Source organism: Balaenoptera musculus, chromosome 10 (assembly GCF_009873245.2).
Source record: "Balaenoptera musculus isolate JJ_BM4_2016_0621 chromosome 10, mBalMus1.pri.v3, whole genome shotgun sequence".
Lineage (NCBI taxonomy): Eukaryota > Metazoa > Chordata > Mammalia > Artiodactyla > Balaenopteridae > Balaenoptera > Balaenoptera musculus.
Genome location: NC_045794.1, coordinates 77,352,977 through 77,380,038, shown reverse-complemented (window position 1 = coordinate 77,380,038; position 27,062 = coordinate 77,352,977). Strand labels below are relative to the sequence as shown.

Here is a 27,062-nt window from a genome sequence, read left to right as displayed (position 1 = left end):
TCAAGTATCTCTTCCAACCACAATGCTGAGACTAGATACCAATTACAGGAAAAATACTGTAAAAAATACAAACACATGGAGGCTAAACAATACACTACAAAATAACCAAGAGATCACTGAAGAAATCAAAGAGGAAATCAAAAAATACCTAGAAACAAATGACAATGAAAACACGACGACCCAAAACCTATGGGATGCAGCAAAAGCAGTTCTAAGAGGGAAGTATATAGCAGTACAATCCTACCTCAAGAAACAAGAAATATTTCAAATAAACAACCTAACCTTACACCTAAAGCAATTAGAGAAAGAATAAAAAAACCCCAAAGTTAGCAGAAGGAAAGAAATCATAAAGATCAGATCAGAAATAAACGAAAAAGAAATGAAGCAAACGATAGCAAAGATCAATAAAACTAAAAGCTGGTTCTTTGAGGAGATAAACAAAATTGATAAACCATTAGCCAGTCTCATCAAGAAAAAAAGGGAGAAGACTCAAATCAACAGAATTAGAAATGAAAAAGGAGAAGTAACAACTGACACTGCAGAAATACAAAGGATCATGAAAGATTACTAAAAGCAACTATATGCCAATAAAATGGACAACCTGGAATAAATGGACAAATTCGTAGAAAAGCACAACCTTCCCACACTGAACCAGGAAGAAATAGAAAATATAAACAGACCAATCACAAGCACTGAAATTGAAACTGTGATTAAAAATCTTCCAACAAACAAAAGCCCAGGACCAGAGGCTTCACAGGCGAATTCTATCAAACATTTAGAGAAGAGCTAACACCTATCCTTCTCAAACTCTTCCAAAATATAAGCAGAGGGAGGGAACACTCCCAAACTCATTCTACAAGGCCACCATCACCCTGATACCAAAACCAGACAAAGATGTCACAAAGAAAGAACACTACAGGCCAATATCTCTGTGAACCATAGATGCAAAAAATCCTCAACAAAATACTAGCAAACAGAATCCAACAACACATTAAAAGGATCATACACCATGATCAAGTGGGGTTTACCCCAGGAATGCAAGGATTCTTCAATATACGCAAATCAATCAATGTGATACACCATATTAACAAATTGAAGGATAAAAATCATATGATAATCTTAATAGATGCAGAAAAAGCTTTCAACAAAATTCAACACCCATTTATGATAAAAACTCTCCAGAAAGTAGGCATACAGGGAACCTACCTCAACATATATATATATATATGCCATATATGACAAACCCACAGCCAACATTGTTCTCAATGGTGAAAAACTGAAACCATTTCCCCTAAGATCAGGAACAAGACAAGGTTGCCCACTCTCACCACTATTCTTCGACATAGTTTTAGAAGTTTTAGCCACAGCAATCAGAGAAGAAAAAAGAAATAAAAGGAATCCAAATCAGAAAAGAAGAAGTAAAACTGTCACTGTTTGCAAATGACATGATACTATACATAGATGCTACCAGAAAACTACTAGAGCTAATCAATGAATTTGGTAAAGTAGCAGGATACAAAATTAATGCACGGAAATCTCTTGCATTCCTATACACTAATGATGAAAAATCTGAAAGAGAAATTAAGGAAATACTCCCATTTACCACTGCAACAAAAAGAATAAAATACCTAGGAATAAACCTACCTAAGGAGACAAAAGACCTGTATGCAGAAAACTATAAGACACTGATGAAAGAAATTAAAGATGATACAAACAGATGGAGAGATATATCATGTTCTTGGATTGGAAGAATCAACATTGTGAAAATGACTCTACTACCCAAAGCAATCTACAGATTCAATGTAATCCCTATCAAACTACCAATGGCATTTTTCACAGAACTAGAACAAAAAATTGCACAATTTGTATGGAAACACAAAAGACTCCGAATAGCCAAAGCAATCTTAAGAAAGAAAAACGGAGCTGGAGGAATCAGGCTCCTGGACTTCAGACTATACTACAAAGCTACAGTAATCAAGACAGTATGGTACTGGCACAAAAAAAGAAATATAGATCAATGGAACAGGATAGAAAGCCCAGAGATAAACCCACACACATATGGTCACCTTACCTTTGATAAAGGAGGCAAGAGTATACAATGGAGAAAAGACAGCCTCTTCAATAAGTGCTGCTGGGAAAACTGGACAGCTACATGTAAAAGAATGAAATTAGAACACTCCCTAACACCATACACAAAAATAAACTCAAAATGGATTAAAGACCTAAATGTAAGGCCAGACACTATAAAACTCTTAGAGGAAAACAGAGGCAGAACACTGTATGACATAAATCACAGCAAGATCTTTTCTGACCCACCTCCTAGAGAAATGGAAATAAAAACAAAAATAAACAAATGGGACCTAATGAAACTTAAAAGCTTTTGCACAGCAAAGGAAACCATAAACAAGACGAAAAGACAACCCTCAGAATGGGAGACAATATTTGCAAACGAAGCAACTGACAAAGGATTAATCTCCAAAATTTACAAGGAGGTCATGCAGCTCAATATCAAAAAAACAAAGAACCCAATCCAAAAATGGGCAGAAGACCTAAATAGACATTTCTCCAAGGAAGATATACAGATTGCCAACAAAGACATGAAAAGATGCTCAAAATCACTAATCATCAGAGAAATGCAAATCAAAACTACAATGAGGGGCTTCCCTGGTGGCACAGTGGTTGAGAATCTGCCCACCAATGCAGGGGACACGGGTTTGAGCCCTGGTCCGGGAAGATCCCACATGCCGCAGAGCAACTAGGCCCATGAGCCACAACTACTGAGCCTGCGCGTCTGGAGCCTGTGCTCTGCAACGAGAGGCTGCGATAGTGAGAGGCCCGCACACTGCAATGAAGAGTGGCCCCCGCTTGCCGCAACTAGAGAAAGCCCTCATACAGAAACAAAGACCCAACACAGCCAAAAATAAATAAATTAATTAATTAAAAAAAAAACAACAAAACTTATTAGGATTTTTCTAGTTATCTGTAAAAAAAAAAAAAAAAACTACAATGAGGTATCACCTCACACCAGTCAGAATGGCCATCATCAAAAAATCTACAAACAATAAATGCTGGAGAGGGTGTGGAGAAAAGGGAACCCTCTTGCACTGTTGGTGGGAATGTAAATTGATACAGCCACTATGGAGAAGAGTATGGAGGTTCCTTAAAAAACTAAAAATAGAACTACCATATGACCCAGCAATCCCACTGCTGGGCACATACCCTCAGAAAACCATAATTCAAAGAGTCATGTACCAAAATGTTCATTGTAGCACTATTTACAATAGCCAGGACATGGAAGCAACCTAAGTGTCCATCGACAGATGAATGGATAAAGAAGATGTGGCACATATATACAATGGAATATTACTCAGCCATAAAAAGAAATGAAACTGAGTTATTTGTAGTGAGGTGGATGGACCTAGAGTCTGTCATACAGAGTGAAGTAAGTCAGAAAGAGAAAAACAAATAATGTATGCTAACACATATATATTCAATCTAAAGAAAAAAAAGGTTCTGATGAACCTAGGAGCAGGACAGGAATAAAGACACAGACGTAGAGAATGGACTTGAGGACATGGGGAGGGGGAAGTGTAAGCTGGGACGAAGTGAGAGAGCAGCACTGACATATAAACACTACCAAATGTAAATAGCTGGTGGGAAGCAGCTGCATAGCACAGGGAGATCAGCTTGGTGCTTTGCGACCACCTAGAGGGTGGGATAAGGAGGGTAGGAGGGAGACACAAGAGGGAGGGGATATGGGGATATATGTATGCATATAGCTGATTCACTTTGTTATACAGCAGAAACTAACACAACACTGTAGGCAATTATACTCCAATAAAGATGTTAAAAAAAAATGTATTGAGCATCTAGTATATGTACTCGGCATGGTGTGTTCATCAGTGAATTACGATAGATCTGGGCCGTGCCCTCATGGGCTTACATCTAGTAGCTAGCTGACACAGTTATGGACAGGGCTAAGATCCAAATGAAAATCTGCTAACTCTAAAATTTCTTTCCATTTTCTATTTCACATGCTTCCTCCCAAATAATTTGAATCAAATTGTGTGACATTCCTCAAAGGTTACTTTAAAAAGTAGACCATTTATCCCACATATGAATTATGGGATGGAGAAAAGAGGTAGGGGTTGTTTTTTAAGCTTCTACGTTGCCCAAGACCTAAGACGGCCCAGCCATGGTAAAATCCCCTTGTATCATACAGCCTTGGTCAGTAGAAGGGATTGGAAAACCATTGTTTTCATATATTTAAGTTTTCAGTTATTTAAGAATTTACAGTTGACCCTTGAACAACACAGGGGTTAGGGGTGCCGACTGACCCTCCACACAGTTTAAAATCCACATAAGATGTACAGTTGGCCCTCCATATACCCTGTTCCTCTATATATGCAGTTCCTCCGTATCAGTGGTTCTGCATCCCTGGATTCAACCAACGGGGATGGTGTAGTACTGAAGTATTTACTCTTGAAAAAAATCTGCGTATAAGTGGACCCACACAGTTCAAACCCGTGTTGTTCAAGGCTCATCTGTATATTGTTGAAAATGGCATGAGTTCATTTCCCTGCATTGCTAAGTAGTAACCTAATATTCTATAACCCTGTGAATCCTACTCTCTGATAACTGTGCCTTTCTGGTGTCTCATGGTCACAACTCAGAACAACTGTTCTCATTGTAATGCATTGTTAAGGGAGTAGATTAAATCTCAGCCTCTCAGTTACTCCAAGCAATTGGTTGGATTTTTCAGAATATTCAAAGCCTGCTTTCTTACGTTTTACTCTCTTTTCTAGACAATTAATTTTGGCAAGCCTATAGGAAGAGCTGTCATGGCCAATAGATTCTGAGTTTTCATTTGTTTTCAGATCTTGCTCCTAAAAAATTCAGATTTATATGTATTTATCCAATTTTGACTCTTATTCAAGTGAATTTTATGTGATCATTGTTACATCAGTTAAGACTCTTGGTTGGAAGTAAAAGAAAGATCCATTCAATTGTGATTAAGCAAAAGGTAAATTTCAGTGTAACTAACTAGAACCTAGTTTTTCTTTCTCCATCTCTCAGCTTCCTGTCTTTTGGGTCAGCTCCATTCTCAGACAATCCCCACATGATCATAAGATGGCTGCAGGAATGCCAGCCTCACAGACCCTTAAGTTCATATCCAGTGGAGAGAAAAAATATATCTGCTGGTGGCATTCATAAAAGTCTTGAAATGTCCTTGAATTGCACTGGTTTAGGTCAGGTACCCACTCAGAAACACATGTGCAGGCTGTCTTGGGCCTGGGTCATGGCTCCACTCTTGATGTAGGGATCAGAATGCCACTGAGACATCACAGACTGAGAGTGGGGAAAGGGTAAATCCCCAGAAGGAAATTGGAGACTGATTCTTCAAGGAGAGGTAAAGAAAAATGATGGAATGCAATGATTAACACTGCCATTGAAGGCATTGGATGATTATAAGCACTGGACCAAACCCAGATTCTTTTTAAAGAATACAGCCATTAACCAGCTTGGATAGCTGTCCTTGAACTCAGCAAATGTCTGGGTAAACACAAGGATTAGGGTTTCTACTTAGCCTTAAGGACTAGAAAAGCTAATAGAGACAGTAAAACCTGTTAAAGTAACTCTTCATTAGGGAAAGTGTAAGCTTGAGTAGGCACTTGGGAACTTGTTTGTAACTAAAGGAAAGAAAGATTATTTTCTCTTACAAAACTGATTTATTTCTTGTTGCTTTAGAAAAGGAAGTATTTGATAAAGTGACAAGATAATACACATTCAGTGCAATAGTGTGATGGGGGAGGTAGGAATGGAAATACAATTTAAACTAAGGTTGCTAACAAGAAAGAGATCCTTGGGACACTGCGTGAATAGGTGCTCTAATATTAGGCATAGATAGAAAAAAATCATTTTGGACAACTGCTACTCTTATTAGGGAAAATACAACAGCCATTTACGGTCACTTTATTTCTTACCATTTTGGGTGGGATGTTTGAGATGCTTATCAAAATGAAGTTAACTTTTGACAATGTCAGTTAAACCCAGATTTACTTGAAGTCATATGAGTGAGGTCTCTCTTGGTAAAAAGTGACTGAAACCCCCATCAACCCACATTCTTTTTTGCTTAGGCAAAAAAGAATCTATGTTGGAAGGCTCAGATAGTCCTGAGATGGCAAGGGCACACCTGGGCCTCACAGATAAGGAATCAGAGATTCAAACACCACCCAGAGTCTTCTCCTTTAATCCCTTATCTCTGTTTCTCTTATGCTGGCTTTATTCCTAGGAATTACGCCAAAAACAAATCGAATGTTCCACTTCTCAATTTGTCTTAGGGAGGGAGTAAGCCTCTTTGCCCAGGGCCAGTTTTTCAAATCCTGAAGAAGGACTCTCATTGGCCTGGTTTAGGTTATCTGCAAACTCAGGACCAAAACACTGTATTTTGATCAGCCCTACTTGATATGGTTACTCATCTCTAGTCCAATTTGCTAAGGCCAGGAGCTGGGACTCCCTACAAGATGTTTGTGTTAGAAAAATAAGCATTTTCCAGAAAAAAGAGGATTGAAATGCTAGGTCAACAAAACCAGAGATGTTCACATCAAACATCCAATTTTTTTCTTAACAATAAGGAATATTAATGCCAATAAACATGATTATCACTTTAACAAGTAGAGAGTTACAATTTCAATGCTAAAGACCGCACACCAAGATAAAATGCTTGGCACAGGTAGATAACCCCAACGTTTCACAAGTGGTGTCAGGCTTTGCTCCCTGTCTACCCTTGTCAGATGGCCTCCCTCCCCTGCTGAGATCATGTAATGTCTGCTGAAAGTCAGAGCTCTGCTCAGATTTCCTAAAACGAATCCTAACCTTAAGGAGACCTTGGAGTTCTATGTGCCACTCTGGGACTCAAGATCAAATCATCTTTCACCTGCTTTTGACCTTAAGTTTCAATTCTAATAATCAGACCTCTGCTTTGCTCATCTTTACCTAAGCCAAGTTGCCCCCTCTCTCCGTCCTTCCATTCTCCTATGTGACATAGGCATAGCCGCAGCCCTTCACAGACATGCTTTTTAAAAGGAGCAGTGTGCAAGATCTTGGTTTCTAAGTACCATTTTCCACTCAAAGGAAACAGGAGTCCTTAGAAATGGCTGATTCCAAAGCTAGAGGAGGGAAGTACAAGAGGAGCCTGAAACATCTTATTGTACCAGCAAATAAAGAGGCGCTCCAAACTGATGGGGAATGTCAAAGAGCTTGTAGGGCTCCTTATCTTAACTGAATTCTTAGCAGTATATAAAACTATTAATCTCATCCTCCTTCTTAAAACTCTCATGTCCTCTAACTTCTGGTCATTGTCTCAATAACAGCTCCTTCTAAGAGTCTTTTCTGGGTATCTCATTTTCTGCCCACCTCATAAATACAGGTGTTCCTTGGGGTTCTGTCCTCAGCACTTTTCTCATTCTATTCCCTCCCTGGGTGATCTTAGCTAATCCCACAGCTTCAATTATTATATAAACAATGGCTCTCAAATATATACTTCCAAGTATATTTATGTGTAGGTAGCAGAGGAGAGATAGATTTAGCACAGACAACTCTCTTAAAGCTCCAGAACCATAAGTCCATCCAACTGCCTCCTGGATATCTCCACTTAGTTAACCCACTGATATCTCTAAGATAACCTGTTAAAAACTGAAGACATTTTCGTCATCTCATCTAGTATTCTTTATTTCTATTACCGATACTACCAACATCTGACTGTCTAACCAAGAAACTCTGGGGTTATTCTTTTTTTTCCTTTTTTTTTAACATCTTTATTGGAGTATAATTGCTTTACAATGGTGTGTTAGTTTCTGCTTTATAACAAAGTGAATCAGTTATACATATACATATGTTCCCATATCTCTTCCCTCTTGCATCTCCCTCCCTCCCATCCTCCCTATCCCACCCTGAGGTTATTCTTAATGTCAGTGCACTTCAGCCAGAGACCACCAGAAACACATCTCTAGTTGAACAAACTGAATTTACTCATTGTAGTGAAGGAGGATACACAGCCTAGGGAACCCCAGGACTCAGAAAGAGAGTGTCTGAAGGAACCTATTAGAGAATTTGAGATTTGGTTGAGTGATTTGAGAGAGGGCTGAGGAAGCAGGGGTCTGCTCTAGATCGGCCACTGTTGGAAAGAAGAGGCATTTTATGATTGGCATCTCAATACATCTTATCTACAGGAAGGACACCCCAGAGCAAGGATAGCACTATATATTGGTAAAGAAGTAGCTGTCACTCATTTTAGCCAGGAGAGGGGCAGGGTGTTTTGTGTTTTGTGGATGGCACAGTGACCCTGTTTTTGTCTGTGCTTTGACAAAATTATCAACTGGACTTGTTTTGTCTCATGTTGTGATGGTCTCAGAATAATCTTAATCTGATGCTGGTATTCTGTGAGATTCTTATGCCAACAGAAAATAACATGGCCTAACTCTCAATGCCAGGTCAGCTTCTGGATGTCAACAGCTGCTTTTTTCCCCTCTTCCTCATTCATTACTCTCTGTCATTCACATATAAATTTCTTCCCAAGTCCTATTAATTTTACTTCCTACATATCTCTAGAACCTGTCCCCTTCTCTCCATCTTCTTTTCTGCTTCCCTAATCCAGGCCATTATCATTTGTCATCTGAATTACTACATCAGTCACCCCACATTTCCTCTTGCTCCTGTTCCAGTCCATCCTCTACCCTCCCCCAGTTAGCCAGAATGAAGTTTCTAAAAATATCATCCCTGCTTAAAATCTTCTTTGGTTACATTATCAGTCATGTTGCTAACATTTAAATGGTAAAATTAAAAATCACTGAGGTTAGCACTGATATAAAACTTTTCTCTTCTCCCTAAAAGGAATTAAGAAGGGTGGAAGAATTTATTTTTACACAAGGAATCAACTGAATTTGGACACTATTGTGATATGCCTTATGACTCAATACAGATCAACAGAGTGACATGACTGCTAAAAAACAATGCATTATTATTGACACCATTAGCAGAAGTATATTGTCCAGAACAAGAAAATGATGTTCAGTTCAGTTCTAGGTAATACATTTTAAGAAAGACATTATTTTAAAAATATGTCCAGAAGAGGGCAACCAGGACAGGGAAACCATTATCCATATGGATAATCAGAAAAAGTGGAGCTTAAAGAAAAATAGGGATATGACAAGTATTTTCTAATATCCAAAGAGCTGTCATATGTAGGAGGGACTAAATATATTTTGTATAGTTCTGAGGACAGGATCAATTCTGAGGATTACAAATCATAGGAAGATTGATTTCTACTCAGTATAAGGAAACACTTTCTAATAATCGGAACTGTCCAATAATAAGTTAGCTGCCTGGAAAGGTAACGAACTCCTGGTTACTAGAAGGGTTCAAGCCAAAGCTGAATAACTGTCTGGAAAGAATGTTATAAAACAGGAGTTGTCAAACCATCTGTGATAAAGGTACAGTTTTTCTAATCCATTGTGGTCCAATACTTTTATAAATTATAATAAAACTAAATTAGTAGAATGAAAAGAAAAAAATTAAAAGTAGAAGCTCAAAAGTTTTATTACCTAATTCAATGAATATAAACTTAAATTTTAATAAATAGAATTAGAACAAACATAAAGGAAATAAAAAAGAATGATAAAACTTGTTCATTGAACATGTACATTTAGGATTAATAAAGAAAATTTCTATAACTATTAACATTTTGTTGTTCTTCAATTGTAACTGAAAAAAATTATGAGTGAATTAGCAGTTTTCTAGATTAGCCCAATATATGCATACTTTGAATAAATACCTTGCATATTAATATTTTAAAGTTTTAATATTTTAAAACACCGTGTGACAAATGAGCTTGTTTCTTTCTTGTTAAAATATCTACAACAGGGCTTCCCTGCTGGCGCAGTGGTTAAGAATCTGCCTGCCAATGCAGGAGACATGGGTTCGAGCCCTGATATGGAAGATCCCACATGCCGTAGAGCAGCTAAGCCCGTGAGCCACAACTACTGAAGCCCGCGTGCCTAGAGCCCGTGCTCCGCAACAAGAGAAGCCACCGCAATGAGAAGTCCGCGCACCACAACGAAGAGTGGCCCCCACTCGCCGCCAACTAGCAAAAAGCCCATGCGCAGCAACAAAGACCCAATGCAGACCAAAATAAATAAATAAATAAATTTATTTAAAAAAACAATTTAATCCAGGTTGGATTGACGACAATGGTATTTTCAGGGAATGATGTACATCTAAACTACTTCTATGAGATGTTTTAATATCATTCATGGGACTTCCCTGGTGGCGCAGTGGTTAAGAATCTGCCTGCTAATGCAGGGGACACGGGTTCGATCCCTGGTCTGGGAAGATCCCACATGCTGCGGAGCAACTAAGCCTGGGTGCCACAACTACTGAGCCTGTGCACCTAGAGCCCGTGTTCTGCAACAAGAGAAGCCACCATCTGCAGCAACTAGAGAAAGCCCATGCACAGCAATGAAGACACAATGCAGCCAAAAATAAATAAATTTAAAAAATATATATCATTCATAAGAAAGAACTGAGTTAAAAAAAAAAACACCTATGGCTCATACCATAAAAAAAAAAAAAAAAAAGAACTGAGTTTATAAAGGGATGATGATGGGAATGGAAAAGAGAGGTTTTAAAATAATTTCAGCATGCTCAAACTATTCATTTTTAACTTTTGTCCAAAATGAAGGGAGTGATCCTGTAATTTCAAATTTTATTTTAAATTCTTCATTAGTTGCCAGTTAGAACAATGTATCCTGTAAGTCTATAATTAAACTTAAATCATCTTTTGATGAAATAAATGGATACCACATCTATGAATTTACTGTCTGGACATTCTTTTAATGGAAAATAAAATTCAAAGCATTCTATCAAATTAATAATAGTTTGATGATAACTTTTTGCAGATGTGCGACATCAAGATAATCACCTCTTCCACTGACAATTGTTAAATTATGGAACATGTAATCACAATCTGTAGAAACCCTGTTCTTCCAGGCGTCTACATTTTGTTTTTGCCCTTTGATTTTACCTTCCACTGAAAAACACCTTGCATTCCTCCTATGAGTGGACAAATTCTGAAGATTAAAATTCTGAAGATATCAAACAAATTAATAACTCTAGCTGGCCAGTTTATATCTAAAAAGTTGGGACCAAGCTGGTTTCTTGCAATGATGCTAAATATTCAAATATACTCAATAGAATTTTCCCCCAGGTAACCATCATATCTCAGCATGAAATCATAGTTCTTTATGATGTTTCCCAATTATCACATAATAAAGAGAGTAATTTCAAATTATTGCATTAGCCTTTACATAATTTATAATATTTACTAAGTCACTAGCACACTTTAATTCAGTTGATAAGCTTTTTATACTAAGACTTTCTGAAAGAAAGAAGTGGTATGTTAACTTATATTCTGGGTCAAGGTCCTTAATTTAAGCAACTACTCCAGAATGTTTTCTTATCATTGCAGCTATGCATCTAATCGTATTCCTACTCAAAATTTCAAACCACATTCACTGACAATGTAATCTTTCACAGCTTCCTGTTGTTTACAGTTAGTTATGTTTGTCAGCAATGAAGCTGAAAAAGAGAATTCTTTGGACTTGTCTCTGATTGTCTAAGGCGTGGAGTTGGGGAGGACAGACAGCAAAAGGGGCAAGAGGTCAACCTGAGGGATGATGGAAATGTTCTCTATCTTGCCAAAGCAATCTTAAGAAGAAAAGAGCTAGAGGAATCATGCTCCCTGACTTCAGACTATACTACAAAGCTACCGCCATCAAAAGAGTATGGTACTGGCACAAAAACAGACACATGAAACAGAACAGAGCCCAGAAATAAACCCACATGTTTATGGACAATTAATCTATAACAAAGGAGGCGGGAATATACAATGGGGAAAAGACAGTCTCTTTAACAAGTGGTGCTGGGAAAACTGGACAGCTACATGTAAAAGAATGAAGTTAGAATGTTTTCTCACACCATATACAAAAATAAACTCAAAACAGATTAAAGACTCAAACGTAAAACCAGAAATCATAAAACTCCTAGAAGAAAACATAGGCAGAACACTCTTTGACAGGCACATGTAAAGATGTTCAACACTGCTAATCATCAGAGAAATGCAAATCAAAACCACAATGAGAAACCACCTCACACCTGTCAGAATGGCTATCATCAAAAAGACCACCAATAACAAGTGTTGGCGAGATTGTGGAGAAAAGGAAACTCTTGTGCACTGTTGGTGGGAATGTAAATTGGTACAGCCACTATGGAAAACAGTACAGTATGAAGATTCCTCAAAAAACTAAAAATTAGAACTACCGTATGATCCAGCAATTCCACTCCTGGGTATATATCCTAAGAAAACAAAAACACTCCGTGGAGAAGATACACACAGCCAATGTTCACAGCAGCATTATTTACAATAGCCAAAATATGGAAGCAACTTAAGTGTTCATCAACAGGTAAATGGAAAAAGAAGGTGTGGCATATATATATATATATATACATACATACATATATACACAATGAAATATTACTCAGCCATAAAAAGAATAAAATTTTGCCATTTGCAACAACATGGATGGACCTGGAGGGTAACATGCTTAGTGAAATAAGTCAGACAAGGAAAGACAAATACTGTAGATTATGACTTATATGTGGAATCTAAAAATGTAAAAGAAATGAATGAATATAACAAAACATAAACAGACTCACAGATACAGAGAACAAACTACTGGTTACCAGTGGGGAGACGGGAGTGGCAAGACAAGGGTAGGAGATTAAGAGGTAAAAACTACCATGTATAAAATAAATATGCTACAAGGATATATAGTATAGGACAGGGAATATAGCCAATATTTTATAATAACTTTAAATGGACTATAATCTATAAAAAATTTGAATCACTGTGTTGTATACTTGAAACTAATATTGTAAATCAACTATACTTCAATTTTTTAAAATGTTCTCTATCTTGATTGTGGTGGCAGTTACATCAGTGTATACATTTATCAAAAGTCATTAAACCCTATGTTTAAATATGTGCATTTTATTGTATGTAAATAACACCTCAATAAGGTGGATTTAAAAAATGGTTCTCCAAGAAGCAATCTTCCCCAACTAATCTAATCCTCAGTGACTGCTTCTTTTCCTGAACTTGAACGATGGTACTCATCAGTTGAGTACTTAACATCTTATTCTGGCCTCCAATTGTTAAGCAGACCATGCTGCCTTATTGTTTAGCTCTCTCCCACCCCCCCCACCCCACCCTCAGCTAACCAGTGTGTGTGGAAAACGGTATTAAAATATATGGTTTAATTGAAGGAAATTATCAGTTATTGAGCATATCAGTGAGTGATCATTCAAGGAGAGCTGGTTTATAAGTAAAAGAAATTGTCCGAATTTCTTTTGTACATTGGGAAAGAAAATTTCAGTTTCTTACTAAGAGCCAACCATACCATGTGCATTCAGCTCTGTCCTACAGACACATGATGATCTAAACGCAAAAGTACATCAGTCAAGATTAGTGATTCCTATTGTGATGGAATGGCCATCATATTTGCTGCTTCTCTTTTCAAAAGGCAGAGTCTCTTTCCCCACTCCCTGAACCTGGGATGGCCTTGTGGAAGTGATGCTGAGCCAGTTCAAAGGCTTGGCCTTAAGAGACTTTTACAGCTTCCAGTCTTGTACCCTTGAGACCCTGAAGCCACGTGAACAAACCAGGGCTGGCTTGCTGGATAGTGAGAAACACAAAGGTCCTCTTATTGCCCCAGCTGACAGCCATTCAATCGCTGTTGACATATGGATGATGCCATCCAAGACTAGCCGGTCTCATCAACCTAATTAAGAACTTCAGATGTATAAGCCCAGCCTACACCAGAAGAGTACCCAAAAGAACTGTGAACTAAGTTGTTGTTTTAAGTCAATGAGTTTCGGGGTAATTTGTAACTTAGCAATAGATGACAAATACTCAAGGATTCATACAAAGTTCTCTTAAAAGACAGACCAAGTAATTTTAGACACTTATCAACAAGTCATTAAATCCTTAAAAGAAACTGAAAGTGAAGGTTGAAGCTGCCACATAAGGAATAGTTTATTTCTCCCTGGAAATATTAATCAGAAAATAAGGTAAAGTGTCTCTGAATAGACAACTAGTATGAGTGAGGAAATAATCTAATGCTTTAATAGTAAGTGTATGATTTCAGGGGCACAGCCAGTGGAATGCTAGAGCTGGTTCACACCAACCTGTGAGATCCAATTATTAAATTTTCAGAAATTTTGTGAGCCAGTTGTTAAACCACTGGTAGATTAAATCAGCCATGATGAGTGTATTTACACCATGGAAATTGGCAAGCACTCCCAATCAGAGCCAGCTGCTAAACCTTTACTAGTATACCACTGGGCACATCTGCTATTGGAGGCAAATTTCATCAGTAGGTGTATACATACATATACCCATTAAAACATCCTTAGGGTTTCCTTGGTGGCTCAGTGGCTAAGAATCCGCCTGCCAATGCAGGGGACAAGAGTTTGATCCCTGCTCCGGGAAGATCCCACATGTCGCGGAGCAACTAAGCCCATGCACCACAACTACTGAGCCTACGCTCTGGAGCCCTCGAGCCCACAACTACTGAAGGCCGCGCACCTAGAGCCCATGCTCCGCAACAAAAGAGGCCACCACAATGAGAAGCCCATTTGCTGCAACTAGAGAAAGCCTGCGCGCAGCAACGAAGACCCAACGCAGCCAAAAATAAAAATATATATATAAATAAATTAATCTAAAAAAAAAAAAAGGACGACATTGGTTGGTTCTGCCATGATATATGATCTTGGGCAAGTCAATTAGTCTTGCTGAATCTGTTCTCATATCTGTAAAATCAGTCTGTGCCCAAAAATCATCTTTAAGGTTTCTTTCAGATCTACTATGCTATCTTCTATGATCCTAATGGTGGTAATTATACCTGGATGGCAATGATGGAAAAGGCCAATGGGAGCAATTCAAATGATCACACTGACCATGCTACTAACCACAAACTTTGCTCTAATTCAATACAAACTAAAGTGGTAGTATAGTAGTAATTAAATGTGTTTTGGGTTATGGAGGAGGAAGAGGTGAATTCTGAGTAGAGGGGAAAGAAGAGAAGGTCTGGGCAAGATATTTTATCAATCAGGAATGAGATCTCATCTTTGAATCCACAGTGGCTTGAACTCTGTAGGTGCTTAATAAAATTTGCTGAAATGATTAGCCCTTGGATAAAACTTTAGAAGATACAATCCTGCTGAAATGAAGTTCTACTTGAGATTACCAGGTGTAACAGTGAGATTCTGCCTCAGTTTCTCCATCTAAAAACAGGCACTCATTTTTTAAGCAACATAACAAAAATTCAGGCAATCATGACTGTGAAGTATTTTAGGTTTCCTGCAGGAAGATGCTATATAAATGTGAGGTGATGTTACTAAATCTAAGTGGATGCCTTTCAGCAGAATTAGAAAACACAGTACATACTCTTTCTGAGCATTTCTTCCCAGTGCATTTAACTGGTTAACTTTCAAAGGTTAAACAGCACATTAGAAAATAGTAAGGGGCTAATAGCTGAGCTGTAATAGGGAAAAATGTCTTTAGCACTGGAATATTTGCAAATTATTTTGGTAAAAATATTAGCAAGTAATTTTGAACTTCTGTGGAAAAAAAATCTAAGTAATCATTCCCTTTGCCTATAAGCAATGGAGACATTTATTTATGCCTTCAGCAAAAGAAATGGTTTGCTAACTTCTTGTGTTTATGCACTGATATCCAAGCTGACTCATTTCTGAATACACATCTGAAACTGGAAAAATATTCCTTGATGGAATTATCCCATCCAAAATGAAGGCACATGATGTCTTGTTTTCCTCTTTTCTTAAAAATGCTGGAATCTAATTAAGGTTGCTTCTGAGAATATGTGGAAACCACACTTTCTTTCAGGCATATCAACATCATTCCAGTACTAATGTTATTATGTGCTTAGCTGCAGGCAAATAAGAACTAGGGCATAATGTGACACAGTCTTTAAGGAACTGCTGAAAAACTATTCCCAGGAAAAACCACAGATACAAAATTCTCAAAATTCTAGACAATTTCAGGAGTTTCATAGATACTCCCAACCCCAAATCCCATTTACAGAATCCTTAGGTTAAAATCTTCTGCACTAATTTCTTTTACAAATCATATTAAGATGCTTGTGGTACAATGAATGTACCAGGCCATATTAGGCTCTAGGGACATGGTGGTACACATACCCACTGAGGGTCTTTGCAAGTCATGGAGTTTACAGTCTAGTAGGGAAGATGGACATTTATCAAATAATCACACACACGCAAAAATGCCTAATTAAAAACTTTGATCAAGTATAATGGAGAAAAGAATTACATCTGACCTCTCTTCAGACACCATGCAAGGAAGAAGAGAATGAAGTGAAATATTTAAAATGCTGAGATTAAAAAATCCACCAACCTAGAATTCTGTACCCTGCAATATTATCCTTCAAAAGTAAAGGATAAATACTTTCTTAAACAAAAACTGAGGGAATTTGCTGCCAGTAGATCTGCCTTGGGAAAACTGCTAAAAGAAGTTCTTCAGAGAAAAGGAAAATGATATAGGTCAGAAATGCAGATCTACATAAAGAAAGGAAGAGCAGTGGAGAAGGAATAAGTGAAGGTGAAATCTCTCCAAAAACTTTTTTTGGAACTTCCCTGACAGTTCAGTGGTTAAGACTCCACGCTCCCAATACAGGGGGCCCAGGTTCAATCCCTGGTCAAGGAACTAGATCCCACTAGTGGGATACTGCATACTGCAACTAAGAGTTCGCATGCCACAACTAAGGAGCCGGAGAGCCACAACTACGGAGCCCACGTGCTGCAACTAAGGAGCCAGAGAGCCACAACTAAGCAGCCCACCGGGCAGCAACTAAGACCCGGCACAACCAAATAAATAAATAAATAAAAATAATAACGATGTATTTGATTATGCATATATACGCTTGTGTATGAGAAATGAATGACAACAATGATATAAGGGATAGAAGGGAGGAATTGGGATTATTTTGTTATTATAAGGTTCTTGCACTACCCATGAAGCAGTATAGGGTTATGGGGTAGTGCAAGAACCTTATAATAACAAAATAATCCAGCAGTACGGGGTGGACTTGGCTTAGTTGCAAATATGTATTGCAAGCTCTACGGCAATCACTATAAAAGATTTAAAAAAAAAAGAAGTATGAGAAATATGCTAAGAAAGGAGAGAAAACAGAATCATATAAAATTATTATTTAAAAGCACAAAAGGCAAAAAAGAGTAGAAGACAAAAATAAGAACAAAGAACAAGGGCAACAAATAAAGAACAGTAACAAATATGGCAGATAGTATTCCAACTATATCAATAATCACTTTGAATGTCAATGGTCTAAATGCACCAATTAAAAGACAGACATTGTCAGAGTGGATCAGAAAACCAGACCAACTATATGCTGTCTGCAAGAAACCTACTTTAAACATAAAGACACATATAGGTTAAAAATAAAGGGATAGAAATGACAACAACAAAAACCAAACAACCCAATCTAAAAATGGGCAGAAGACCTAAATAGACATTTCTCCAAAGAAGAAATACAGATGGCCAACAGGCACATGAAAAGAGCTCAACATCTCTATTAGAGAAACGCAAATCAAAACTACAATGAGGTGCCACCTCACACTGGTCAGAATGGCCATTATCAAAAAATCTACAAACAATAAATGCTGGAGAGGGTGTGGAGAAAAGGGAACCCTCCTCCACTGTTCATGGGAATGTAAACTGGTACAACCATTATGGAGAACAGACAGAGGTTCCTTAAAAAACTAAAAATAGAACTACCATATCATCTAGCAATCCCACTCCTGGGCATATATCTGGGGAAAACCATAATTCGAAAAGATACATGCACCCCAATGTTCACTGCAGCACTATTTACAATAGCCAAGACATGGGAGCCACCTAAATGTCCATCGACAGAGGAACAGATAAAGAAGATGTGGTACATATATACAATGGAATTTTACTCAGCCATAAAAAAGAATGAAATAATGCCATTTGCAGCAACATGGATGGACACAGAGATTACCATGCTAAGTGAAGTCAGACAGAGAAAGAAGAATATCATATAATAGCACATCTATATGTAAAATCTAATTTTTAAAATGATACAAATGAACTTATTTACAAAACAGAAACAGACTCACAGATCTTCAAATCAAACTTATGGTTACCAAAGGGGAAACATGGGGGGAAGTGATAAATCAGGAGATTGGGATTAACATATACACACTACTATATATAAAATAGATAACTAACAAGGACCTACTGTATAGCACAGGGAACTCTTCTCAATATTCCATAATAACCTATATAGGAAAAGAATCTGAAAAAAGAATGGATATATATATATATGTATAACTGATTCACTTTGCTGTACACCTGAAACTAACACAACATTGTAAATCAACTATATTAGAATAAAATTTTAAAAAAATAAAACAGCTTTCAATAAAAAGAAAAAGTATCTACCAGGATGTTAATAACAGCATTCTTCCTAACAGGGAACAAACAGAAACAACGATTATGTCTAACAGTATGGAGTTAATTAAATTATGACAATCTAGATTATAAAATAATAGGAATCCATTAAATGAGAGTATTTACTGATATGGCAAAAAAAATTCATGATATTAAGTGAAAAAGCAAGTTATAAAACAACATGCATAATAAATACAATTATTTTTGAAATATATTTATGCAGCAAAATAACAAGAAAGAAAGGTAGCAAAAATGTTAGTGTTGTCTTTAGCTGGGGCAATTATGGGTAATTTTATTTTCATTTATTTAGTCTCTAATTTAAAAAAATAATGATGTATTATACTCATGGTTAAAAAGCAACGTCGGACTTCCCTGGTGGCGCAGTGGTTAGGAATCCGCCTGCCAATGCAGGGGACGTGGGTTTGATCCCTGGTCTGAGAAGATTCCACATGATGAGGAGTGGCTGGGCCCGTGTGCCACAACTACTGAGCCTGTGCTCTAGAGCCCGCGAGCCACAACTACTGAGCCCGTGTGCCAGAACTACTGAAGCCCGTGCTCCGCAACAAGAGAAGCCACGGCGAGGAGAAACCCGCGCACCGCAACGAAGCGTAGCCCCCATCGCTGCAACTAGAGAAAGCCCCCGCGCAGCAACAAAGACCCAACCCAGCCAAAGATTAATTAAAAAGAAAAAGAAAAAGCAAAGTCATTAGAAAAGTTAAGTAGCTCAATAGATACTAGTTAAGTAGATACTATGCTCCTTAAGAAGGGCCCATTTTTTGTTATTGGCCTGGCAAAAAGTATAATGCCTCTCCATATGTAGTAGGGGTTCAATAAATGCTTAATGACTAGATCAGTAGAATGAATACAATAACGGCCTCACCTAATTTCACTAGGTCATTTACTCTACTAGTCATTCTTACCTAAAGAAATCCACATATTGCCTGTTAAGTGTTAAGTCACTATCCTTTGGTTGAGGAATGTTCAAATTAAACCCTATGTGAGAGTGCCCTCTGGTGGTTTCACTGACAATGCTTTTTATCAATTTGAAGTGTGTTAATCCACCTCACCAATGGAAGGAAATAAGAGAGTAAGAACTGGGTAGTAAGATTTTCATGAAGCTAAATTTATTCCATTTAAAGAAGCATCAGGCTTTATGTACTTTTTAAATTTCTGAAAAAAACAAACTGACCTTTCATAAAGTGTTAGTCATAGTGGATAATAGGTTACTCCTCTGAGGTGGAGAAGCACAGGGGAAGTGATAGTGGTGATGAAATACGTACTTACTCAGCAACTCGTGAAGACCAAAATTCCAGGAACTACAGTGTTAAGTACAATGTACTATATTTCCAGTACAACAAAAACTAAGTTAATTCTCCAAAGCACTGACATGTGAATGTGTGGTTTGGGCATCTTACAATTGAGCAATCTCTATTTAGCAGACCCTTGTACTTAGAAGAAAATTTGTTATTTAATTAATTTAGTTTTTATTCTTCCTACTTTTATACATATCTCAATCTTTGTAAAACTCTGGATATAAATCAACCAGAAAAAAAACTATTTTCGAAGCTATGTCACCAAACACAGCCAGTTAATATTTCTGATTATCAAATTCTATTGACTTGTTTTTCCTTTGATCTTTCCCCCCCAAATGAATAATATATTAATGAAAAGAGCATAAACCACTTAAAAACACTTCCTTTCTGTAATAGAGGGTGGCCACTATTATTTTCTTTACTCTTTCCTATTCACTATTCCTTACATTTTACTCAACACTTGACCCTTCACCTTCCTTTATTCAAAGAACTAGATTAAGCAATAGACTTTGAATGTGAAATCATTTTTCACACCAAATTTTAAAATATCACAAATACTGCACAAGTTTGAATAAAGCACCTTTTCACCTTCTTAAGAAAGACTCCTCACCTCCTAAATAGAAATCGCAGGGACATCAGTGCTATTAAGGATCATATATAAGCTGGTAGGGATAATCAACAGAATACACTATTAACATTTTTGTAAGACTAGTTTAGTAATATTAACATTTTAATCACAGAGTTGCATGTGCTCTGAAGCAAGCATAATTTTTAAGACAGCCAGGAAAAAAATCTCAAAATGAATAATATTCTTTCTAGGAAAGCACATTCTTGGGTGAAACAAAACACCTCTTGTCATAGTGATGCCTTGTAAAAAAGGCTCTGGACAGTTTGGATCCTGGCTCTCCCACTTGCTAGGTAGGTAGGTTTCAAGTCACTTAGCCTTACCTGTAAAATGGGTATGATGCACTTTCTTCAAAGGATTATTGTGAGAATTTAATAATAATGTAAACTAAGGACCTAGCAGGTAGTAGAAACTGATTAAAATGTAACTAATTATTTCCTAGAGCCACAAAAAAGGAAACATTATAACATCTATTTTTTCTGTGGAGCTCATGAGTTTCTTTTCAAAGGCAGTTTAAAAATCTTCAGGAGAATCATGCACGTTTTTATTAATCATATTTATACTACTATTTGGCTGATAATGTAAAAGTACTTAATCATACTAGGCACACAAAAATAAATAGTAGACTTTAATAACTCAAAAGGAAAATAAAAATAGGCTTCCGTAAATAAGAATGTGAAATCCAGAATTACTTAATATATATAAAGAAATACACATTCTAATATATGAGAAGACATTTTATTATTTTACTATATAACATATGAGTGAATATACCCAATTGTATTTTCTCAAATGGCAAATGAGACGCAGGATAACATTTCTCTTTGATTCCTGAAAACCTCAATATCATCTGTCTTTTGGAGGATTCAGTTTCCTACGACGTCTATGATACCTTGAAAAGAAGAAAATATTTAAGATAAGATTATTTTAATAAAAGTTAACTGTTTCTGATAGAAATATCAAATTTATATTACCCTGCTGTTTACTGGTATTCAAAAAAATCAGTGAAATCTAATACACACACACACACTTAGACACAACTCAGGTAGATATCTCTTAATAATAAGTCACATTTTCCTGCTGTGAAAATTGTCTTCTATTAATTAAGCATTTGGAAAGTCTTTTTTCAGATCTTGAGGTAGTTTCAACATGGCAATCTGGATGACTGTTCCTTAAACATTGTGAACATGCAGAACGTGCTCTATTAAAGTTTTATTCAAAAGGGGATGATCAGCTCTAAATGGAGGCCTCTAAAGCTGCAAGATCATGTTTTAATAATAAAATATGATTAGTAATATGTATATGGAAAAATGTGCAATATCACAAAAATGGAAGAAATGCAAATTAAAACAGTAAGAAACGTTTTTACTTTTTTTTGCAATCACAAATAGTTTTAAAATTATAATGCACAATCCAAGTATGAGTATGGTGAAACAAGCAATATCAGACCCAACTGCTTAAAGTATTAATCAGTAAAATACTTTTGAAAACCAGTGTGGCAATATTTAAAAAAATTTTTTTAAATAATCGTAATTTTTGACTAGTAATTCCTCTTCTGGAAATCTATCCTAAAGCAATAAGTAAGCAGTTAAAATATTAACTATTTTAATATTAAAATATTAATGGGGAAAGGGATGATACAGGATGCAAATTTATACATACAGTATGATTAAAACCATGTAAAAATTTATGCAAACTAATAAAATTTATGCACAGAAAGAAAAAGAGAAATAAAATGCATTGTTAGCAGTGACTAAGTGATTTCGCCATGGAGAATTCTTTTTTCTTCTCAACATTTCCTTATTTTCTTTATTGAGTTAAGAAAATGTCTGCACAGAGTACATTTGCTTTCGGTGATGAATTCTCTTCAAAAATTCCCTTAAGGCCAGAATCTTGCAAGTTGGTCTGAGTTAATTTTTAACTTTTTTTGCTAGTGTGGAAATTCAATGTAAAGATTTCTACACCATAAATGATAAGACATGTTCTTATGCTCTTTAGTTGTTGTGATTAAGATGATCTGGGGGGACTTCCCTGGTGCCGCAGTGGGTAAGACTCTGTGCTCCCAATGCAGGGGGCCTGGGTTCAATCCCTGGTCAGGGAACTAGATCCCACATGCATGCTGCAATTAAGAGTTCGCATGCCACAACTAAGAAGCCCACATGCCACAACTAAGGAGCCCACGTGCTGCAACTAAGGAGCCCACCTGCAGCAACTAAGACCTGGTGCAACCAATTAAATAAATAAATGAATTAAAAAAAAAAAAGATGATCTTCAGTATTTTTTGCTTATCTTAAGATTTCATAAGGCAACTTTCCTATACACTGTTTTTTGATATTGATTTTTTGACAAATTGCAAAATACAGAAATTAACTTAAAAAAATGAAGCACATCTGTATGTACTAACATGGAACCCTAAGTTGTAGAATAATACATATAGCATAATATCACTTATCTAAATAAACATTTCTACATGTACTTATATTGGCATTGAGAAAATTATGGTTTTCTTAAGGGTTCCAGTTATGTGCCAGATAATCGAGGTTTTACTAGCGCAATAGTATCCCTGAAAGGTGTTCTCTCAAAGCAGTTAGATACCACAATAGGGGTGTTTGGGAAGTCACAAACTTCCTGAAATTATTTATAAAAATTTTGTATATGTGTTTTTCTGGGAAGTGGATTCATAGGTTTCATCAGATTCTCAATGAAGTCTGTGGCCCTAAAAATCTAAGCATTTATCCTATAAAAATGTGATTCAGCTTACAATGCTCAACCATTTTCACTACCCAAGACTGACTGAAAATGCTTGAGATCCTGATAGCCCTAAACCTAACAAAGTCGAACTCTGAAATATGCTCAATAAATGTTAAACAGCATTTACAGATTTCTTATCATGCATGAATGTCAATATATGCTATAACCACTCAGAAGCAAGCACCTGAATTTTAGGGTGCCCTTATAACTTATCATCCAAACTGGGATCCTTTAAAGAATAAAAACCCACTCTATTAATAATTAACAAAAGAGTTAAACTGAGACTGTCCCTGGCAAACCAAAACATATTGTTACCCTTCTTAAATTACACAATGACTCAGTGATATCTGAAAGATTTGTCTACAGTTCTTAGTCCAAGATAGAACTTCACCTCCTGGTTCACAACGCAGCTAGATGTTCAAATGTCTCCTACTCATGGTGGTAGCTAATTTTTGTTGCCTCTATGGAAAAATAGTAAAGTAGTCCTTTAAATAAAGTCGTGCAGCTATTCATACATTTATAGAATTGCTTTATATTTCAGAAATTTAGAATTACTTTCCAGATCCTTCTTACTTTCTATCCAGACTTCTTTCAATCCTTCCATCCTTCTTTCTTTCAACATAACTTTACATTTAGTGGAGTTATGTTAGTTATTTTCTTTTTTAAGAGATATTATGAAAATCAGGATCATTCGCTCATTCATTTATTCATTCATTTTTAAATGTGTGAAGCATCTACCACATGCCAGGCACCATTTTTAGGTGCTAAGGTTTCTGTGGTACACAAAACATGACAAAATGCCCACCCTCATGGAGATTACATTCCAGTGTATTAGATAGAAAAACAAGATAAACAAGTTGACCAGGGAAGGCTGCAGTGAGTAAAAACGCAAAAGAAGTAAGACAGCTATCTTTGCTGATATCAGCAGGAAAAAGTATTCTATGTAGAGTAAACAGCAGGTATTAAGGGCTCTGAGGTAGAAGGAAGGGCATGTTCAAGGAACAGCAAAGAGGTCACGTGGCTGGAACAGAGTGAAGAAGGAAGAGAATAGTAGGAAATGAGAGTGGAAAGGTAAAAGAGGGTCAGATCACATAGGTTCTAGTAGATAATAGTTAAGGTCTATAGCTTTTCTCTAAGTGAGATGGAAAGCTGTTGGAGGGTTTTCAACGGAAAAATTATAAGACCTAATGGAATTTTTAACAGGATTACTCTGGCTGTGTGCTAAGAACAGACTGCAGGGAAGCAAAGGCAGAAGTAGGGAGACCAGTTAGAAAGCCACTTCTATGAACCAGGCAAAAGATGGTGGCGTGTACCAGGATGATGGCAGAGGGAATGGTGATAAATGGTCAAATCTGGATACATTTTGGAGATAGAGCCAACAGGATTTGCTGATAGACCAGAGGTTGGGTGTGAGACAAAGAGAAAAGTCAAAAATGGCACCAAGATTTCTGGCCCAAGCAGCTAGAACAATGGAACTGACATCAACTGAGACAGGGAAGGCTGCAAAAGAAGCTGGTTTGTGAGGGATCACGAAAAGCTCAGTTAGAGACACATTAAGTTAGGGATGTCCATTAGATAAGTAGGCCCCTGGATATACAGATCTGGAGGTGAAGGGACAGGAAGAGATAGATTTGGGAGCCAATGCAGATGGTATTTAAAGCCATGAGACTAGATGAGATCACTGTCTTAGGGAATGGGACAGAAAAGAGAAGAGAACCAAGGACTGATCCTTGGGAAACTCCAAAATTTAGAGATAAGGGAAATGATATGCAATCAGCAAGAGAAACCAAGATAGTATATGAACTCTGGGTACATAAAAAGTTTCAACAAACTTATTAAGGTTGAATTAATGAGAAAAATAATGGAAAACTCAAACAAAACCATTAGGAACTCTGCAATATTGCTAAAATGATGTATTTTGCAAAGAATTATAATGGAAGGAATGCTCCACTGACTTTATTTTTTTCATGCCAATTGAGGAAGACTGAAAAGAGGAAAAAGAGCTTGTACCCAGATGCTGGCAACTGAGGGCACTGATACATCCTGCTTCCTGAGTACTGGCAACACTAGAGGCCAACAGGAGATACCTCAGGGACTGCAGAGAAGGGCAAAACAACTCAGAATCATGTCCCCAGCAACTATTTACAGAGGAGATATCTAATGCAAATTGCTACAGGAGTACAAAAAAATTGATTTGCATAAGGAGCACCTTTCAAAGAATATGTTTGAAGCCCCATTACTTCAGGTAAATTATAATGTAGTGGCTAAGCTAGTTTAATTTGTTTTCATCACCTGTAATATCATCAAACAGGAAGTAGCAGGAGCCTCATGGTTACATATGCTATTTTTTTAAATCAACCTTTGCACAACTGAGTATAAAAATAGTCATTCAGGCAAAGGCAGAGAGCAGGGACCTAAAAGTTCAATTTAACCTCACACCCAATGTCCTGGATTTCCTCACCACTCATCTCTCACACTAAAAATTCAAACAGTTCTAGTACCCAGTTTCAGTATAAAGCCTAAATCTAAGAAGACTCTTTGAATTGCCATCCTAAAGCAAATAGGATCACCAGGATAAGGAAACAGTAATATCCAAATCATAAATTTAGTGGTAACAATTTTAACCTTCGATCTCCAGACTTGAGATAATCTAATCTCCAGTGTTTACTGCCTACTGGACTATTTCAGCATCAATTCTGTATAGTCATACTACCTATACTCTCAGTCCACCCCACCTTGGGTGAGGCCAATAATTAAATGCAGGTAGGTTCGGGATTGGATGAGGTGGGCAACACCCTGGGATCATAAAGCCTCTGCTGACCTTGATTCAGAATTTGATAATGAAGAACATCTTAATCCACAGGTGACCTACCTAGATAAAATGGAAATTAGATAAATCCACATGACTTGATACCTGAACTCTGGGAATAAAACTTCCAAGAATCACTGGGAAATTTACCAGCGGACCAACCCAAAGACTAGCATAAAGTATGGTCTCAAAGAAAAACTGAACACCTTCAAGCTGTGAAGATAATTAGGTAAGATAATATTCCCTCAGACAGTAACTTAACACACATACATTGTATTAAAGATATTGTATTAGAGGTCTTCTGGAAAACTACAAAACTGAAGTTGCATTCCTGATAAAGACAGAATAATCGAGAGCAGATGATGAAAACAAAAAATCACCCACAAATATAACATTAATAGATCTCTAATAACAGATATCTAATATCTAATATAGTTGCATATAGTTATGCTAATGGGGTAGTAGCTATTCAAAGTGACTATAATCAAATTAAATTTCATGAAAAAAGTGAGCTAAGAGCAAATGGCAGAGGAACAGTGAAAGTCCTGAAAATCAAAACAGAAAGCACTTAAGATGACTTGACACTGAAATGAGAAGTCACATTGGATAAAAAAGCAAAATCCAACTATATTCTATTCATTAAAAAAGACCCGCTTTAAACTTAAAAATTTTTACACAGCAAAGGAAACCATAAACAAAATGAAAAGACAACCCACAGAATGGGAGAAAATATTTGCAAACGATGCAACCAACAAGGGACTTATCTCCAAAATATACAAACAGCTCATGCTGCTCAATATCAAAAAACAAAAAACCCAATCAAAAATTGGACAGAAGATCTAAATAGACATTTCTCCAAAGACAGACAAACGGCCAAAAAGCACATGAAAAGATGCTCAACATCACTAATTATTAGAG

General features: G+C 36.8%; 2 protein-coding genes across 5 annotated transcripts in view; both read right to left on the bottom strand.

Annotated features, from left to right (window-relative positions):
- SOCS2 (suppressor of cytokine signaling 2) overlaps positions 1-18,722 on the bottom strand; it is a 59,671-nt gene extending 40,949 nt beyond the window's left edge. The window contains exon 1 of the mRNA XM_036865889.1: positions 18,638-18,722. The gene's annotated coding sequence lies outside the window, so the exon portion shown is untranslated. The remainder of the gene's footprint in view (positions 1-18,637) is intronic.
- Positions 18,723-19,290: 568 nt separating this feature from the next.
- MRPL42 (mitochondrial ribosomal protein L42) overlaps positions 19,291-27,062 on the bottom strand; it is a 39,263-nt gene continuing 31,491 nt past the window's right edge. For all 4 annotated transcript variants that reach the window (XM_036867275.1, XM_036867277.1, XM_036867274.1 and 1 more), the window contains exon 6: positions 19,291-21,476. In XM_036867275.1, the coding sequence (XP_036723170.1) occupies positions 21,431-21,476 (46 nt within the window). In that variant the 3' untranslated portion in view covers positions 19,291-21,430. The remainder of the gene's footprint in view (positions 21,477-27,062) is intronic.